Source organism: Aulonocara sp. 'chitande type north' Nkhata Bay, linkage group LG20 (genome assembly GCF_057382095.1).
Source record: "Aulonocara sp. 'chitande type north' Nkhata Bay isolate Kocher_YH1m ecotype deep benthic linkage group LG20, A_spYH_male_GT1.1, whole genome shotgun sequence".
In the NCBI taxonomy this organism is placed as follows: Eukaryota; Metazoa; Chordata; class Actinopteri; order Cichliformes; family Cichlidae; genus Aulonocara; species Aulonocara sp. 'chitande type north' Nkhata Bay.
The window spans coordinates 24,391,211-24,409,075 of NC_141363.1; the positions used below are offsets into that span (position 1 = coordinate 24,391,211).

The window sequence follows — 17,865 nt, forward strand, 5'->3', positions numbered from 1 at the left end:
AAATCAACTACAGTACAACGTGAGTAGTAATTAACCTGGAATTTTCTGACACTTTCTCTGAGAATGGAAACAAAATAGTATCAGTCAAGACCCAGTAAACTAAATATTTGGACAACTGTATGCTACAGTTCATATACATCACTAATTCAAGGGTAATATTGCTGAATTCTACCTTATAGTTTAGTCTGTTTCTAGTGTTGAGCCAGCAGCACTAGAATTTTAATCAACCTGATATGACATATTTTAATGCCCTACAACGCCCAAGTACTGACACATTGTTGTGATACTGATTTCACAATAAGTGGGTGAGGTATTTGCATTTCTTCATAACCTGTAACAGCAATAAACCATTTATCATATAAAACTTCCAGACTCCACGGTTTAAGTATAATTAATGTCGCTAATACAAAAACAGCAAAGGTACATGGTAGTCAATGACTGTTTTACTGCAAATTTATTTATATATTTTTATAATCATCAGTCTAATTCATGTGGAAATTCAGGGACCTGAAACACACCTTTTTAATAATCTTGGGCTACATTCTTAGTCATCATCATTATTATTAAAACAATCCTCTTGATTGGCTCTCTTATGACGCTCCATATATATGTATAGTCGACTAACATGACTAGGTCTGAGTCAGGAATGCCGCAAAGGAGATATGTCCACTTAGAGGTAAATAAAAGTTAAATACCTGATACTCTCCATCAGTTTATAGAAGTGAAGAGGGCCTTAGATAGAAGGTAAAATGTCCGAAGTTTGTTTACATTTATTTCCACTACCTAAGACAATACCATAAGTCCTTTTATTTTCATTGATCGTGATAATCATCATTAGCTGCCTTCTGAAAAGCTTTGTTGGATTTAATGTCAATATTTTGTATAACTAATGTATACAAAATTGTGTAACTACTATATGAAAAGTTGATCTGATAAAGCAATCAGCAATCATAATTAAAACTGTTATTTCAATGGTCTTGTAGATTCTTCCAAACTCTAGTATTTCAAATAAATAACAGACCACTTTGGTCAGTATTGCATGAGTCATTCTGCAGTCTGACATGTTATGCCCTACCCTCTTCACAAACAGGCCCACATGATCGAAGAACTTTGGCCAACAATTAAGCCACAAAGCTGCTATCTCAGAGGCATCATTCTAACTTCCACAGAACTACCACAGTAAAATTCAGGTCACTGACACGCATGGTAAATTCGCCTGCAATGAATATTTTTCTTCTGGTTGGCATATTTTTTGTATCTTCTTCTTGTGCATTTAACAGCTGTGCAAATGATTATCAACAAGGCCAGAAAAGAACTCCAACGCAGTAATATGTACCACAGTGGCAGTCCCGTCAATGATCTAGAAAAGAAAAGGGGAGTAGGGCAGGTTTTCAGACCGCATCTTATGGTGAAATTTCAACAAATTTAAATTCTCTTTTCAGCCTTTAGTGATTCTTCCATAGAGTAAAAAGTAGCATATTGACTAACCTGATGAAAAAAAAGCCTTGAGTGGTTTCATTCAGTTGTAAAGATTGATTTCTTGTGTTATCACTGATGTTCATAATAACTAGGCAGGAGGTCAGAGTTGGTGGTGTGACTGTGGTTGTGCTCATTCTGTCTGCACAGTCATAAATTGGTTGACCTGATAATGAAAAAGAAAAGATTACAATGATAATGCTTTATAGACCTTGAGGATGAAGCTTTTACAGCATTGTAAAAACAAGAGAGAAGAAAACAGACGTTGTTGTTTAGAATATTTCATGGTAACTTTAAACTCTGTCTTTTATGTTTATTGTGTTTTTATGCTTAGAATATAATACTAATGACCTGATTTTTGTTAATAAAAAAATAGAATGACCCTAAGGAAAATTTGTACATAAAGGGTTTGTACATACGGTCATATCTGTTATAACCTCTAGGAGTCACTGAAGTCAAAACTTACACACGATGTCTTTAATCCTTTCTTCCAAGCAATAGTTTACTATACTACACACACGCAGACATGCACGCATGCATGCACAAGTTGCATAAAAACAATTATTAAATGCCATTTTAATTTCATCATAAATTTTTGGCTTTAAAGTGTCACAAATGCACAAATAGTCTATTTTTTGCCACTAATATATGAGGCTATGAATATTGTAATCTTTTTCATGGGACATTTATGAATGGTGTAAATCATCTATGCTACGCTAACTACGCTATTAAACTTAAACTAAATATTTTACGTTTAAATTAATGTCTTAATGTTGAAAAAATCTCATTCTAAATTAAAAAACAAACTAACTAAATAAATTATCACTATGGGAACAGAACCACGTCCATGCTCAAACATTACAACAGAACACTTGCCATGTTTTAAAATGAAATATAGTAATTGACTTGTTGTTTTAGTCATTGTATATTGTCAGTAAATATAAATAGTTGTTATAAAAATGCTGCATGTTTTTTTTTTGTTTTGTTTGTTTTTTTACATTTTTTACATTTGTTCTAAAAGCATTTTATTAATCAGTAAATCACTGTAAAGACAGTTCTCACATTTATATTTGCACAATGGAATATCACATTTGTTCTTACCCTGAATATTAACAACATAGATACAGCTGCTGTTTGCAGGCATCAGAACCTGCACAGAGATGAGCTCACTCTTCTCACTGCTTATGTCATTACTGCCAATACAGAAATAACTACAGTCCTTTTGAACTGCGCCACAGTGAAGATACAAGTCTGAAGACTTATGGAGCAGGAAGTCCTTTCTGTCAATGTGCTGATACCAGGCATAACGAACACCAGTGCCCTTTGCACAACCACAGCGTAAGGTAACTGACTTCCCCCAACATGTTGGCCTGTCCACCAGAGAGCTCAGGGGCCAAAGTCGGGGCTTGGACACTGGAACTGACACAAAAAAAGAAATGTCAGTCCAGTCAGCTTAACACCAAACAGAGGCTGTGATGCAGCATATTTCACTGTTATTGTAAAATAATGTTTATTTTCTAAGTTGCATAACGTCTTTTATTCTTACCTTCAGTGATAATCACTTTGACTTGGGTCATAATGTCAGCATATATCTTATCAATCCCAACCCAGTACGCTCCAGCGTCATCAAATCGGAGATTTGTGACTTTCACAAACAGCCCCCTTCTGTTTAAATCTATCACTTGGGACCTGTGTGTGTTTCGACTGTTTTCTGAGTCTGCCACAATCTCACAATTGCTTCTGGAGGGCCCTCTGCACCAATACTTTTTGCTGTACAGAAAATGATTTATGTCATACTTGCATTTAAGGATAAATTCACCTCCAACATGGGCTGTGATCTCTTTATCACATTCAAGCTGAAGACTTGCTGAAATACAAGGCAGACAGAAAGAAAATCCTTGTAGTCTGGTAAATCATAAAAATGTTATTCAGTTTTTAATTCGAATTAATATGAGTTTGCAGTTTACCTTCAAATTTTGATTGTCACATAGCACAAATGCTAGAATAATTGTCACTAAAAGCCCGAGAAAAAAACACAAGCAAAAAAACCACCTCATGAGTACTTGAGAGATGGGGGTAGGTGTTGTCAAACATCCTGTGTGCATTTACAACACTTTTCTTTCATTTAACAGTATGTAAAGTAAATATATATATATATATATATATATATATATATATATATATATATATATATGTTTCTATTCCACCTTTCACGAAAAATGTTTCCCAAAAAATAGTTAACGTGTTAATTGAATTTAAGGTTTAAAGAAAAAAACATGTTAATTTAAACATGTTTTTCTTCGTAAATAAATATTTCAATAAGGAGTACATTCAAGAATTTTTATAGGCTTGTATGTTTTAATTATAATTTTAAATCTTAAAGAATTTCAGGATATGAAAGTGAAGAGGCATTTATTTTTCACATAACAAAAAAATTATGACGGATTTATATATGAAATAGTAAGTTTACTGTGACTGAAAAATATTGATATGAAATCAGAGTTTTTATCTATGATGCTAGAATAAGCTGTGATTTTACAGTTTAAAGTCACAAAGAACGGAAGTGGAAAAAATTACAAAAATAGAGCCTGGGAGAGAGAGAATAAACAATGATGATTAAGGTGCTGAAAGGATTTAGCTTAGTAAGTTCTTTCATAGAAGGTTTAAATTATAGCTCACTCACCTTGAAAAAGCAAAACGAGGTAAAATATCTTCATACTGATGTCAGGTTTGGAATCAACTCGACAATCAGGAAACTGTAGAGGTGGACTGTGGTGATCTTAGCTTCCTGTAGGTGCGTTGTGGGTTACATAAATGCTTTTGCGTCTATGCTAGGCCTTGAACACGAGTGTAACATGCAGCAATACTAACTAGTGACACAGAAGTGAAAGAGTGGGAACCCTCCCCACATAAGAGCTGCACTTCACTTTACCTGGTAAGAAATTCCCATTTCTTTAATCTAGTTAATCATAGTTTATCGGACACTGCTGTTGATTATTACGAGCAGCATGAAATACATTTGCACAGCAGATGCTTGATTCTTTATGACTGGAAAAAACATGGCAAAAATCTTCCTTTAACCTTTTGTTATTCGCTAGTCTGTCTTGGATGCTTTGATATTATCCAGTTATATTTTCCCGATATATACTGTAAACCGGTGACTAATGTAACATTCAGTTGAGTGTCAGAATGTCTCCGTTAGTTTATTACAAAGCCACTAGATGTCACTATTCGACTGATGTGGCGCTCAGCACCTGCTAAATGTAGCAATGTCCTGTCAGAACTTCTTCATGATGCCACCCCGGACAAAAGCATTAGTTGAAGGTTGACTGACAAAAGAGGCAACATCCACGCCCGGGAGCACTTTGGTAAGTAATGCATTTTTTCATTTGTATTTTTTAAGCCACACTCTTTTCAACGCTGAGCTTTTATGTATATTTAAGAAAGGGAAGTCTTTAACGGGTGAGTTATTGCCCGTGGTTCCTGAAAACATAGCTCCTCCCACTACTCTTTTTATGCACACATTGTGAATTTAAAAGTATTGTTGCTTAACCACTAAACAAATTTCATGAATTTGTGCTAGCTGAGATTCACAAGATTTTTTTTATCATCCTGTCTCACTTCAATTACAAAAATGTCTGCTGTACAGTAAGGTAGGTACATGAAGACTTCCCAAAGCTCTGAGTGGATTACTGCTGAGCAACTAAGGGTGATTATCTTTGACACTTGCGCTCCCTCTTTCTTCTGTCTTAGGCTCTATCCCTACATGCGTTTCTCCTCCACTTGGCTTGTGTATTTAAAATATTGTACAACTGACTAGACTGCTTTTGATTAAGATCACCTGTTTTGACTGTTTATGTGCATAAATATATGTTTGTTTTCCCCTACCATCCCCTTTGCTACATATTTATGCAATAGAACACCCGGGTGACTTTAGGACCCTGTGAGAGAAACCCACAGGGGGCGCGGCAATATTTTTAATCTGACCACAGAACCTGTTAGCTTCCTCTTACATTCTGTAAGACAGTTTAGAAGTTCCCTTACACCAGTTCCTTCATGTGAGAGCTACAATACAGAAGTGCTCTGTAGCGGAGCAACGTAACAGCCTCAGTCCTGTCCCCAAGCTTAGCAAGCCTATCCATGACCTGTGGACAAGGACCTTTGTGCCATGAAATGCCTATGAAAACTGCCCTATCCCACACAGTGAAGATCCAGCTATGGACCAGCAGGTCAGGATTCTGAGAAGCTTCCTGGATGACCTGGAAAGACAGGAGGCTGCGGCTGAGGAGACACCTAACGGCATTGCTGGGGAGTTTGTGGTGAGTTAACAGTAATGTTCCTCTTGTTTAAGTACAGCTAAAAATTCTCAACCCAGAAGACATGCTGTATTTCTCGATGGGTTTTCACATTCACACGCTAAAAAAAGGTGTATTTTTATATTGACAGCACGGCGAAACTGAAAGTTCTTAGTCTTCCCGATTTTTAGGTTTTTTACAAAAGACATCACACTGAGGGAAGTACCACACTGGTATTTTTCGGAGGGTTCCAACGCCATTTTCATTCTTCCTCTTTGTATTGATGCTTGTCACTAAAGGCACAACAAGGAAGAAGTGTAAGCAAAAGTCCTGTAACACGACTGACGACTAGCAGCAACAACAACCACACACACACACACACACACACACACACACACACACACACACACACACACACACACACACACACACAGAGAAACACACTCACGCAAACATACTAAATTGTGCCTGAGAAGTGTTAACCCCAGGGTGACATCATCTGTGGGCTGCTGCCATGGTGATGAGTGACATGGCGGTGCCTGAAGACAGCACTGTGTGCTTCACATGCTGCCCCTCTGCTGTCATACTGCTGCCACCCCAACCACTCCAGAGGAAAGAGTCCATTGCATCACTTCCTCTGAGGACAAAAAGCACTTTGTAGTGTTAGAGAAGTGCAGATGTATTTCAAGTCCTTTAGCAGACTCTTTTAGATCTGCCTCAACTGGCCTCAGAACAAAAAGACCAATGTCTCAACAAGTCCTGCAAGCACAAATATGAGTTTAACTTGAGAGTCCGAGCTTCCGCTTAGGTGATTTAGAATCGAGGTCCTCTCAGTTTGTCAGCCATCATGTCAGTTTGAGCTCGAATGAGTCACAGATTCTTCGTCTGAGGCTGAATCACATAAAAACTGACCACATGTGACAATGTGCCATTGGTCACATGTAATTTGCTGGTTACATGCCCACTTTTTATTCACTCTCCTCTATCAGTTGCTAATGACCTTAAAGCATCTGCACTATGAAAAAAGAGCTTTTCCAGTAAATGCACAGGAAACACTACCATGAAACTCATATTACCCATCTGCTGTTTTGGCTAATTAAATATAATTTAGACGCATTTACATGATACCCGTAGCTTGGAGGTTGTTTCAGTATGACACATCAGCAAAACATGACAAAAATAGCTCTTTGGCATTTAGATAGCGTCTAGGAACTATGATGAAAAGTCTTTATGAATGCAACGCATTTACATTTCTTTTTGTGTTTTTCAGAGGTTGAAAAGTCAGTCAACAAAGTACCGAATGGACAAGACGTATCCTAGCAAAACAGCAGAAAAGCAGGAAAACATCAAGAAGAACCGATACAAGGACATTCTGCCCTGTAAGCTTGTTTAAATGTATAAAAATACAACAGTTTTACAGTTTTCTGCATTAACACTGTAAAGGAATACTTCTAGATTACCTATAGTGTTGTGCCAGTGACCAAAAAAACCCATATAAACAGTATGTAATGCTCCATCAACATATCTACTTAAGTTTCTTATATTTATTTAAATTAGACAAGGTAGACTAGATCCTAGGAAAAGCTTACAAACATTAACATATTTTATTATATTTTCATCTTTATTTTATTCTAATTCTGTTCATTTCTTTTGCCACAAGGTGAGAACGTAAAGCACACTCTGAATCTTTTTAGGTTTTCCAACATTCATAACTACATATTTTTCTTTTTGTAGTTGACCACACCAGAGTAAAGCTTACTCTTGTCACATCAAAAAATGACACAGACTACATCAACGCCAGTTTCCTCAAGGTAAAGAACAAGGTCCCTTTTAGCTTATATCCACTGATGGCTCAGCTTCTACACATTTAATTGACAAACAACGTAAGTGCACTATTTAGGCTGCTTTAGCCTGGCCACAGTGGATTGGCCACTTTACAAACCAACTGTACCCCAGCTTCTCTTTTTTATGCTGTTCGAAGCTTTTTAACATTATCTGTGGTTGCACTGATCTCTGCTACATTCTGAGCCAGAGTCTTGCTGCTGCTCTCTCTGCCAATATCTGTGAGTGGAAGGCTAGGGAGGTATATGCTGCCAAATAGTTGCTCCATTAGAGATAACAGGTTTCTTTTGGCCACGGGGGTCCCGACTGAAATATGGTTTGTGCAAATGTAACTACTGTGTTTTGTGTGCAGGGAGTATCAAACTCCAGGGCTTACATTGCTACTCAGGGTCCTCTGCCCCACACAGTAGTGGACTTCTTGAGGATGCTTTGGGAATACAAGATAGAGGTAAGGTCTACACCACAAGGTGCATTTAAGATAGCACAACTTGCTTTATTTCTTCAGTTGAAAATTAAATTAAGATTAAAAGAGCTGTGACTTTGGCCACAGTAGCTGAAATACAGATCCCCATCCCAGTTCACATATCTTTTAAAAATGTTTTATTTATTTATTTTTAGATCTATGATTTTTTTTTTTTTACACATCTTCATGATTCTAGGTTGTCGTGATGGCCTGTCGAGAGTTTGAGATGGGAAAGGTAAACTTCTCTCTGCTTTCCACTTTTTTTCTCACCATACAGAATTTTCTCTATATTTGTATGTTTATACACCAGCCTGGTGTCAGTTTGTTAACTATTATCGTTTGATGTATTGTTTAAATTGAAAGTACTTTTGTTACACTTGTATGATTGATATTTTTTTTTGTTTAGAAAAAGTGTGAGGTTTACTGGCCACAGAAACACGAGGAGCCGTTCGTTTGTGAGCCTTTTAAAGTTTACTGTGTGAGTACTTTTTGTTCTCTATTCATATTTTCAAGATGAATAGGTTAATGGATCTGATGCAAAAACTTATACTGAATATATACTATAGTATTTGCTATACTGAATATATTTAACTACTTTACAAAACAAAAACTGGCTGCTCAACATTGGATTTTCTCTAATCCACACAGGGTCAACATTATTCATACGGTCTCAAATACATACAACTAATATTTGGTTAAATGTCCCTTAGCAAGTCGCGCCTCACCCAGATTTGCTTTGCTTTTTGTAGCTTGGCATAACTCTGGTTGGATATTTGACCACTCTTCTTGACAGAGTTGGTAGAGTTGATTTAAATTGGTTGGTTTCTTAGCATAGCTTATAACCACACTCCACAAATTAGATATCATTAAATTTAAAAACCCTCAGCTTTTGTCATTGTGGCCAAATGGCTTAACCTTTGTCTTGTCTGACCATACAATTTCTAAGCCAAAGGCCTTTGGCTTGTTTATTTGGGCACCTGTAAATTTCACTTGAGATTTAAGGGGTCAATTTTAGAGCAGGGCTTTTTTTCTTGGTGAGCAGCCTCTCAGTCCATGGCGACGTAAAACTCGGTTCGTTACAATTTTAAAAAAGACTTTCCCATTTTGTGTAAATCTACAGGTCTCCATAGATTTTCACTGTACCTTCGCATTGTTCTGAGCATTGTTCAATCCAACCAGTGCTGTCAATCCAATTCTTTTTATGCTAAAGGATTTTTTGACTTTTTATGTACAAATTTGAGCCTGTGGAGATTAGTGAAAATCCCAAATAAGCCCCAAATTACCGTTCACACCCATGATGAATCTCTGTAAACTGACCAGTACTGTATGCCATGCACATACACTATACCTAATTATACTTTTTTTAAGTCTTACATTGTTTTACCATAATTTTGTAAGCAGCAAGATCAAGAATTTAGGTTAAAGAAAAACTTTTTGTGCAGGACTCTGAAGAAAGCAAAGGAGACTATCTGACCAGGACCCTAAGGTTGACCTATCACAATGTAAGCACTGTTTATAGCCTGCCTAACTTTTGTGGTTGTATTTGACAGTTGGGTTTGAACCCCAAAATATAACTATGAAGTTTAATGTGCTCTAAAAAGACGCTTGCATTCTAAATGTGTACAATACTTTGAATTTTTTTCAGAGTTCCCGAACCTTGAAACAGTTGCACTATGTCAACTGGCCAGATCACGGAGTACCGGACTCCATCCCTCCCATTCTGGACATGTTGCATGAGATGCGCTCTTATCAAGCCCATGATGACGTCCCTATTTGCATCCACTGCAGGTCAGGCATTTGAATAGAACTTGAACTTACTGCATGGCTGGAGTTAGGTGTTAAGGCAAAATATACATCCTGTTAACATATGAGTGAAGTGGATTGTCTTGCTCAAAAATGAGCTGCAAAGCTGATCTTTATTTTTTAATAGGTAATGCTTATATTGTTGGAAGCTCTGTTCATCGTTCTTAAGAAAAATGTTCTTGATGCTGTTTAGCGAAACCAGAAATGAATCAGAATGTACACAGCTCAACCTTTAAAGTAAAAGGTGCACCGGTCCAACTGAAAGGAGGCTTTTGTCACTGTTGGTTTCACATGCTTAAATTTCACATCCTGTCACTCAGGACAACTTGAATCACCAGCTTGGGGTCAATTTTTGTAGCGATTGATTTTCTAAATATAATGTAAATTAGATTGCGTTGCTTTTTAATGCAAAGAAATCAGAATATGGTGTTGGTCTTCTCTCAAGTATTTCAATGTATTTCTTTTAACTGGATTCAAGAAATAATTCAATTGATTTCAACTAAAAATGAAACTACACGTGAAAAAATATTTCAGGTAAATGAAAACGTGACTCTTTTATTCTTGTACGTTGTTTTTGTTTTAAATAGTTTGAAAGTTCGCGTGCGATTTTTTTTTTTTTTTTTTTTAAAGTAAAGCATGAAGCCATTATAGAAATTGAGGTTGTTGTCACTCTTTTATTCTTTACTTATATTTCTGAACATCGCTTTGTTATCTGATCAGTACACGCACGAGCAGAAACTACCACACTGTATGAAATGCCATCGCTCCTTTCTAACATGTTAAAGAAAAAAAGCAGATCAAAGGAGAACTGTGCTTTTGGTTGTGATCGAGTTTGTACTGCTTGTGGGCAACGTGTACAGGTCCCCAGCAATATGGCTTCGAGGTTAGACGCTATTCTTTTAACAGGAAATGTTTGTAGGTGGTTGGCCAAAACCCCACTGGGTTGTAAAGTATATATGTATACATTTCCCCCTAAAATTTTCCAGCACTTACACTATGGCTAAAGCAAGAGCTTGTGACTTAGATAAGTCCAAATAGAAAACCTTGGGGCATGTGGGATTGCACCTGTGTGAGCTTGTCAGTTGTGTAGAAAGTTTGTATCATTTTGTTTCCAGTTCTGCATCATACTTTCCCTCTGAGGAAACACAAACAAGTATAGATTTGTCACATACTGTTACTTTGTCACATACTGATTGTTTTTTTTTTTTACATAAATACATATTATATTTTTTATATGCTTATGCTTAACTAAACTGTTCAGAAACTATTAACATGTGAAACCATGACACTCCTCATGATGAGTCAGCCATGTACTGTTGAGTTTGTAGCAGATATAACCTAACCTACATATCACGAAGCCACCCCACATCTGTGACAGGTCACCACAACATGGTTGCTAAAACTATCATTAAAGTTTTATTTTTTTATTGCGCCAGTTTTCATTGGTTTTCTTGTCCTGAGAAAGAGTTTTGTACTTAATTCAGCTGACGGGGGGAGTCGTAAGCTGTGAATAGTTACAGACATTGCTGCAGTGGTTGTGGTTTAGCCATTAGATGTACCATCGTACCTAATGCCTTCTTCAGCTATGCTACATATATGTAGGGCAAGTATAGCATAGTTGAAGAAGCATATGGGCAGTTATACTGCAAATGTCTGAAAAATGTGACGTTTTTCTGTTGTGTATTTGCAGTGCTGGCTGTGGTAGAACAGGAGCCTTGTGTGTCATTGATTATACCTGGAACCTCCTAAAGAAACAGGTTAGCTATTCTTCTCTGCCTTGCTGTACATTTTGTACGACAGATGCGTTTAACTGTAAAATTGCCAACCTTTCCATTACTTTTGTGTGCTCGTTTATAGATGATCACTTCAGATTTCAGCATCTACAATTTAGTTCAAAGCATGAGAACCCAGAGGCCATCTTTAGTTCAAACCAAGGTACCTGATGTTTTTTTAATATAATGCAAACCATCACATCTAACAAGTCTTCCAATCAACAGAAACAAATTTCAAGCAATTTATATAACAGTAATGCCAGTTAATGTCAGTTTTGTTTCGTGAATCGTGCCCCAAAGTTATGCTACCTAACAGAACAAATTCTTGTTGTTTAATCTCAGGAACAATATGACCTTGTCTACAGAACCATCAAGTTACTATTTCAGAGATATTTGCAGTCTGTAGATGAACAGACTTTCCAAAACGAGGTAAGTAACCAGAGATTTATTATTGTTAGTGAGCTTAGACAGAGACTAGCTAGAAGCAGAGACGACATGGTTTTGGTTGTGTGCTTCATCAACGCATACCGAAACGCACAGCCATCTGAATCTGTAAAACAGAAACAGTAGATGTGGCAGGCTTTCTTGTGGTTTCAGCAACATTAAAATAGAATCTAGTCACATGATCAAAGCGGAAAATCATCAAACTGGCAGATTTGAAAATTAACTAAGAAGGCAGTGACACCTCTGTGCTCTGTTGAAACTGCTGCTGTACACTTCTTTTATTTACTGTTAAGCAAAATATTAAACGGAGCTGAGAACATTCGTATTTTACAAGCATACTGAATTTACATGCAAATTATAATCAATAATCTATTCTTGATGCAACTCATACTCCTCTTAAAGGTCTCTGAGATCTTAATCCCAGGTGAGGAGTCTGGTTTTCTGCCACAATTTCAGCATCTGCTTGACGAGGAACGGGCCTTCCTACCACAGTACAACAGTCCTTTGGCTTCTTCAGAAAACCTACTTTTCTTGAACGCCAAGGACATGCACAAAGACCAGCAACAATGGCCTCTGTTCCAGACCTCTCCTGAGTCAGTTCCCCAGGACCTGAATGAAGTACCCTGGATGGTGCATGCAAATCAGAGAATTCCTTCAGCAGAAGAAGAATTGGTTGCAGAGAGTGATAGTGCACCGTCACTGATCCGTCAGCCCTCACCAGATCTAGCAGCAGCCATTTGTTCAATGGTGGAGGACCCCTACTTTGACACTGGTTTGAGTTCTCCGTCATCAGATGGGGGACACACGGGTGCTGCTGAGGAGACCACAGAGTGGACATTTAGCCCTCTTTTCAGTGCACCCTCATTATTTTTGAATGACCACACTCTGGAGGCCAACTCACCTGCTTCAGGTCAGTGCTAGTGCCTGTGCATGTGTTAGTTTCAAGATGAGCAACAAATAGCAGCTGATTTTTCTGTTTTTGCAGACACCGGTGAAGTCTGTACTTCTGGAGAAGACCCTCCTCCACTACCTGAACGAACCCCAGAATCCTACATGCTGGCTGTGGATACAGGTTAGGGCCCATAGTGAACATACATCTGGAATATGAGCTGTTAGCTTAAGGGATGCTTACTTAAATGATGCAACATGTTGCAATTTTGTCTTTCAGAGGTATCTGACCCTTTTGAAAGGTTATTAGTTATTCCACACGATGCTGCTGTTGATGCACTTACAGAAATTAGTGGTAAGAACACGTAACTGGAAAATAAAATGAGACTATTAAGTATGTAGATGTCTGCAACATATTACACACAGTTTCCAATGCATCAACCGTTTACTGAGCACTTGCAATAAGATCTTATTTGATCAAAATCCTTCATATTGCAATCATGTTATTCAGCAAGTGCGCTATTATTGATACACTATGATACTTTTCCTTACTTCCAGGCAGTCCCCCCTCACCTGCACCCCCACTTCCAGAAAGAACCCCTGAATCTTTTGAGCTGGCTATTGATCAGGGTAACTTTATAATTTCAGAAATCTCAATGATGAAACAGTAATTTTAAAAAATGAAAAAGCTTTTTCAGGTATTTCAGTTTTCATAAAAAGACAATTGATTAATGAAATTGCTTATTTTGGCTTTTCAGCTCCCGTGGAGCAGAAATTAGAGGTCATACCAGCAGTCGCACCAGCGGTGAACCTGAATGTAATAGGAATGTCTTCAGAATGGTTTGGCAACTCAAATCTTGGAGCCACTACATTTCAGAATGAGAGGAAATCTTTTGAGAGGAGTAAGGTAAGAAAGAATTCTCTAGACAGAATTCCTGCAAAATGTGTCAGTAATGCTGAGAAATAGAAAAAGAAAGAATCAACAGTCCATTAAATATATAATCAATCTACCGGTTACTTAAGCAGCTTTCTTGTATTAGTCATCGTGATCTATAAACAAAACATGTTGCAGGAGGTTATCTCGCTTATCTCTAGTGTTGCGCTGCAGCAAATTAAGGAACTGGTCGTTCTAACCAAACCTGAGACTTATAGACATTGTCAAATTTTTATATTATTCGAAATACATGCAGAGCTTAAAATAAATAATAGCTCTTACTCTTGACTGCGGTTATTCTCAGTCACCAGACTGATAACTGGTTTTTGGGTTTCTCGCTCACGAGGCTTTGCAGCTTCAACAAACACAGTTGTAAAAGGTTGGGACACTGTGTAAAGTACAAATAAGAACAGAATGCAATGGTCTGCAAAACTCAGAATCACATAATTTATTCACAGTAGAAAACAGAAAACAAATCAAGACAAACATTTGAAGAAAAAGACTGGCTCATTTTGAATTTGATTGCAGCAACATGTCTCAAAAATGTTGGGATGGGGTTGCATGCACCTTTCAGCCATGATGGTGCCTTTGCAGACGTGCAAACTGCCGATTACATAGGCAATAATGCACCCCTGTACCATCAGACACACAGGCTTTTGAACCGAGTGCTGATAACAAGCGACGTGGTGCCACTTCTCTTTAGTTCAGAGGAAACGGCATCCATGCTCTCCAGAAAGAATTTCAAATTTACAGTTTTCCACATTGCCTTTTAAATGAGCTTTGGTTTAAAAGGATGGTGGCCTTTCTAGATCATGTGTGCATCTTATTCTTTGCATGATTGAGTTTTAACAAGTACTTGTGCATGGTGTGGTAAACTGTGTTCACAGACTGATTTTTGTGTTCCTAAGTCCATGCAGCGATTTCCGTGACAAAACCATTCATGTTTTCAATGCAGTGCCACCCGAGGGCATCCAATGTTGATTTTCAGCCTTGTCCCTTGCACGCTCTTGGTGATGAAATATTTATACAATTTTACACTGAGCAACATTATGAATGTGCTTGTAGATACAGTTGTTTGCAGATTGGCGAGCCTCTTGCCATCTTTCATTCTGCCTCTAAAAGATGCTCCTTTTTCCTCCAAGTCATGGTACTGACTGTTGCTAAGTGATCTTAGCAACAGTGATGACTTATTTGTACAATTGTCTACTGTGTTTTTTTTTTTAGTACCTCTTGTTTTTCCTGCCTTTTGTTGCTGGTTACCAGTTTATTTATACATGTTGCTACAATCAAATTCAAAATGAGCTAATAGTTTTTCCCAAAGTGGGACGGTTTCTCAGTTTAAACATTTAAAATGTTTTCTGTTTTCATTTACTGCTTTTCTGGAATCGGGTCTGGAATCAGTTTGTATGTGTTATTCATTTTACTCATTTACAGTAGTTATTAGTAATTATGTGCATCCCAGAACATGTGGGTGCAATGTCACACCCAGAAATGTCACAATGACACACGTCAAGGTTTGTGATAACTCACGTTGTTGATTCACTACCGTTTTCAAAACCATTTCCCTTACAAAACAATAGCGGTAACTGTTTAGATGTAGTAAGAATAAATGCCTTGCTGAGTATTATCCCTGTTGTGTTTGTACATGGTTAGTGGTTGCGTAGTTTCCCTTTTGCTTCCTTTTAGTTCTGCGAACAAACTTTTGCTTGCAAGGAGAGAAAGAGGAGTTAAAAAATATTTAAAAGGTCATTATAATTAACGTAGTCATTTAGCGACAGTTAATGTTAGATTTCATGATCTAAAATAAAACTGAAATTAATGTATACTGTTTTGGAAATATTTCTGAGATGTAGATATAGATAACCGTGGGTCACTTTTCTTTCTTGTAGAGTCTAAAAGTGAAAATGACCTTCACAGGTAAGATTTTATTTATTATTAACAGCGTAATAAACTATACCTATATAAAATTCTACAATGATAAAAAAAATTAAATTTTACATTTTCATAAATTCTCACAATTAGCAGGATATTTCTACATGTGCATTGCGATGATTTATATAGCATTGCTTTTTTGTACTGTAGGACCAGTAAATGATCCTGACCTTTCTTCAAACTGTACTTACTCTCCGTCTGTGGAGCCGCTATCTCCCCCACAGCCTGCCAAAGGTACGATCTAGCTTTGATGTTTGCCTTCAAGTCTTGTTTTAGAGTAAAACACTTGCATGCAAAACAGTGAATGAGGTAACTGTTACCTAATAAGAAATGTAAAAGTTTACGGTTGGTTGTATTTGATTGTGCAGCCGAGCGCAGTCCGACACCTCCCCTTCCAGAGAGAACTCGACAATCGTTCATCCTCGCCACGGAAGAAAGTGAGTATACCATCACCTGCTTAATAGCAGCGATAGCTACAGCTGTGTATTTGAACAGCAGTACTCGATGTCTATGCGTTTTTTGTTTTTTTTTTATTTGTTTTTTTGTTTGTTTAGTTCATGAGCCAACCGCCATTTTCCCACAACCGTTAGAAATAGCGCACCCCTCAACAAGGGTGGGTATATCATCTGAGTGGGATGGCACTTCTCAGCCCAAGAATTTCCACGATGCTGTCATGAGCAGGAGCAAGGTAATGGTGGTAAAATAGCTCCAAGGCAATAGAACACGCTGTTCTAAATAAGACAGCAAACAAGCAAAACAGTGATTAAAATGATAAGTTCCATAAGACATTTAACATTTTTGTTTTTAAACACTTCCCCACAGAGTGTTCGACCTAAAAGTTCAAGACAAGGTAGGTTGTTCAGTTCAATGATTGATGATACCCCCCTCTTTAGATGTGAGATTAAGCGATTTTCCATTGAAAGGGTATAAATAGCAATATTTGATCATAATCATAAGCTTTTTGTGGTTTCTAGTGAGCAGTGGCTTTTGCATATACACAGAGCTCTTATTAAGACTGTTTCAAAGTTAGGAACAGAAACTATAGACTATAACAAGTTTGGATTTTAATCGGTTTAGTCCAGTGACCAAACTGTTTTACTTACTGTTACATAAAAAATACTGTTTGATGATTTTAAATGGTGTCAAAAGTTTGTTTGTTGCTTTGAAAATGTTGGCGTACACTGGGAGGCATGATATGATAAAACAAGTGATGAAAGCTTGACTTTTAAATTGCTACTTGTTTTATTCATGATTAATCTAAATGCTTCTTTATGTGCTGGGTGTAGTTTATCATTGTGTTTCCACTGCAGAGCCCCCAACTGTAGTTCAGCCGATCGCTCCACCTACTGTGTTTGTAGCTGAAGGAGGAAGTGGTGAGTTGGTTCAGGCATTAAACAAAATACACAGTAGCCTCTCTCACACACGCTGTTATTAGAAGACCTGTGTACCAAGTGCTTTGCTATAAGACTTCACAACATAGGGATTATTCTTGATGTGAAAAGCAGATCGCGTTAGAGGTCGCGCTTGGTGAAATTTCAAACACAAATTATTTCATTTTCTTTCTGTTTCTGTGTTAATCAGCTCAAGCGGAACACTGTGATGTGAACCGCAGAGCCTCCCTGAACAACGAGAAATCAGAAAACAAATCAGACAAAAACAGCGAAAAGGCCATGAGTAGAACGAAGGTAAACGTAAACTATACAAGTACATAGTTGCACGTTTCAGGGATATTTGAAAGGATATCGGCTCTAATTTGTGTTTTTGTTTCCTTTGCCTAGAGTCTAAGATTTTTTAAACACAAACAAAGACGTAAGTATGCTAAGATAAAACTTTGATATGGTCCTGATATCAGAAAGCTTAAACTAATAGATCTGTAAATTCTCATATCCTTAGCAAAAACTGCCCCTCCAATGCCTCCTACTCAACCTGGAGCATCATCTCAACCATGCAGTGTTTTTTCAGTGTTCAAGTTTGGTAGGCCTACATATACTGTAACCAATCATATGTATTTCAGTA

At 37.4% G+C, this 17,865-nt stretch overlaps 2 protein-coding genes across 4 annotated transcripts in view; one reads left to right on the forward strand and one right to left on the reverse strand.

Moving 5' to 3' along the window:
* On the reverse strand, nucleotides 1–4,367 carry LOC147305667 (uncharacterized). Its single transcript, XM_086276994.1, has 5 exons — nucleotides 4,160–4,367; nucleotides 3,023–3,343; nucleotides 2,578–2,895; nucleotides 1,489–1,642; nucleotides 1–1,360 (listed from the first exon to the last, which is right to left on the reverse strand). The coding sequence occupies exons 1-5, from the start codon at nucleotides 4,191–4,193 to the stop codon at nucleotides 1,192–1,194; spliced, it is 996 nt and encodes a 331-aa protein (XP_086133120.1). The 5' UTR covers nucleotides 4,194–4,367; the 3' UTR covers nucleotides 1–1,191.
* Nucleotides 4,069–17,865, forward strand: part of ptpn22 (protein tyrosine phosphatase non-receptor type 22) — a 14,573-nt gene continuing 776 nt past the window's right edge. Inside the window, exons 1-27 of one of the 3 annotated variants that reach the window (XM_086276986.1) lie at nucleotides 4,069–4,411; nucleotides 4,758–4,844; nucleotides 5,681–5,795; nucleotides 7,042–7,150; nucleotides 7,506–7,582; nucleotides 7,966–8,061; nucleotides 8,273–8,311; nucleotides 8,483–8,554; nucleotides 9,519–9,578; nucleotides 9,722–9,864; nucleotides 11,570–11,636; nucleotides 11,737–11,814; nucleotides 11,994–12,080; nucleotides 12,498–13,005; nucleotides 13,081–13,167; nucleotides 13,264–13,338; nucleotides 13,542–13,613; nucleotides 13,742–13,890; nucleotides 15,807–15,834; nucleotides 16,000–16,083; nucleotides 16,218–16,286; nucleotides 16,404–16,537; nucleotides 16,672–16,699; nucleotides 17,136–17,222; nucleotides 17,431–17,534; nucleotides 17,628–17,658; nucleotides 17,743–17,823. In XM_086276986.1, the coding sequence (XP_086133112.1) occupies nucleotides 5,694–5,795; nucleotides 7,042–7,150; nucleotides 7,506–7,582; nucleotides 7,966–8,061; nucleotides 8,273–8,311; nucleotides 8,483–8,554; nucleotides 9,519–9,578; nucleotides 9,722–9,864; nucleotides 11,570–11,636; nucleotides 11,737–11,814; nucleotides 11,994–12,080; nucleotides 12,498–13,005; nucleotides 13,081–13,167; nucleotides 13,264–13,338; nucleotides 13,542–13,613; nucleotides 13,742–13,890; nucleotides 15,807–15,834; nucleotides 16,000–16,083; nucleotides 16,218–16,286; nucleotides 16,404–16,537; nucleotides 16,672–16,699; nucleotides 17,136–17,222; nucleotides 17,431–17,534; nucleotides 17,628–17,658; nucleotides 17,743–17,823 (2,467 nt within the window). In that variant the 5' untranslated portion in view covers nucleotides 4,069–4,411; nucleotides 4,758–4,844; nucleotides 5,681–5,693. Of the gene's footprint in view, nucleotides 4,412–4,757; nucleotides 4,845–5,398; nucleotides 5,796–7,041; nucleotides 7,151–7,505; nucleotides 7,583–7,965; nucleotides 8,062–8,272; nucleotides 8,312–8,482; nucleotides 8,555–9,518; nucleotides 9,579–9,721; nucleotides 9,865–11,569; nucleotides 11,637–11,736; nucleotides 11,815–11,993; nucleotides 12,081–12,497; nucleotides 13,006–13,080; nucleotides 13,168–13,263; nucleotides 13,339–13,541; nucleotides 13,614–13,741; nucleotides 13,891–15,806; nucleotides 15,835–15,999; nucleotides 16,084–16,217; nucleotides 16,287–16,403; nucleotides 16,538–16,671; nucleotides 16,700–17,135; nucleotides 17,223–17,430; nucleotides 17,535–17,627; nucleotides 17,659–17,742; nucleotides 17,824–17,865 lie in introns of those variants that run through there. The other 2 variants (XM_086276988.1, XM_086276987.1) reach the window with 2 other exon arrangements.

Excerpts from the sequence above, each read along its gene's own strand:
- LOC147305667 (XM_086276994.1), bottom strand. The coding sequence starts at position 4,193 with ATGAAGATATTTTACCTCGTTTTGCTTTTTCAAG. Across the intron at positions 2,896-3,022 it reads CAAAGTGATTATCACTGAAG|TTCCAGTGTCCAAGCCCCGA; the intron begins GTAAGAATAAAA and ends TTTTTGTGTCAG. Across the intron at positions 1,643-2,577 it reads CTATGTTGTTAATATTCAGG|GTCAACCAATTTATGACTGT; the intron begins GTAAGAACAAAT and ends TTTCATTATCAG.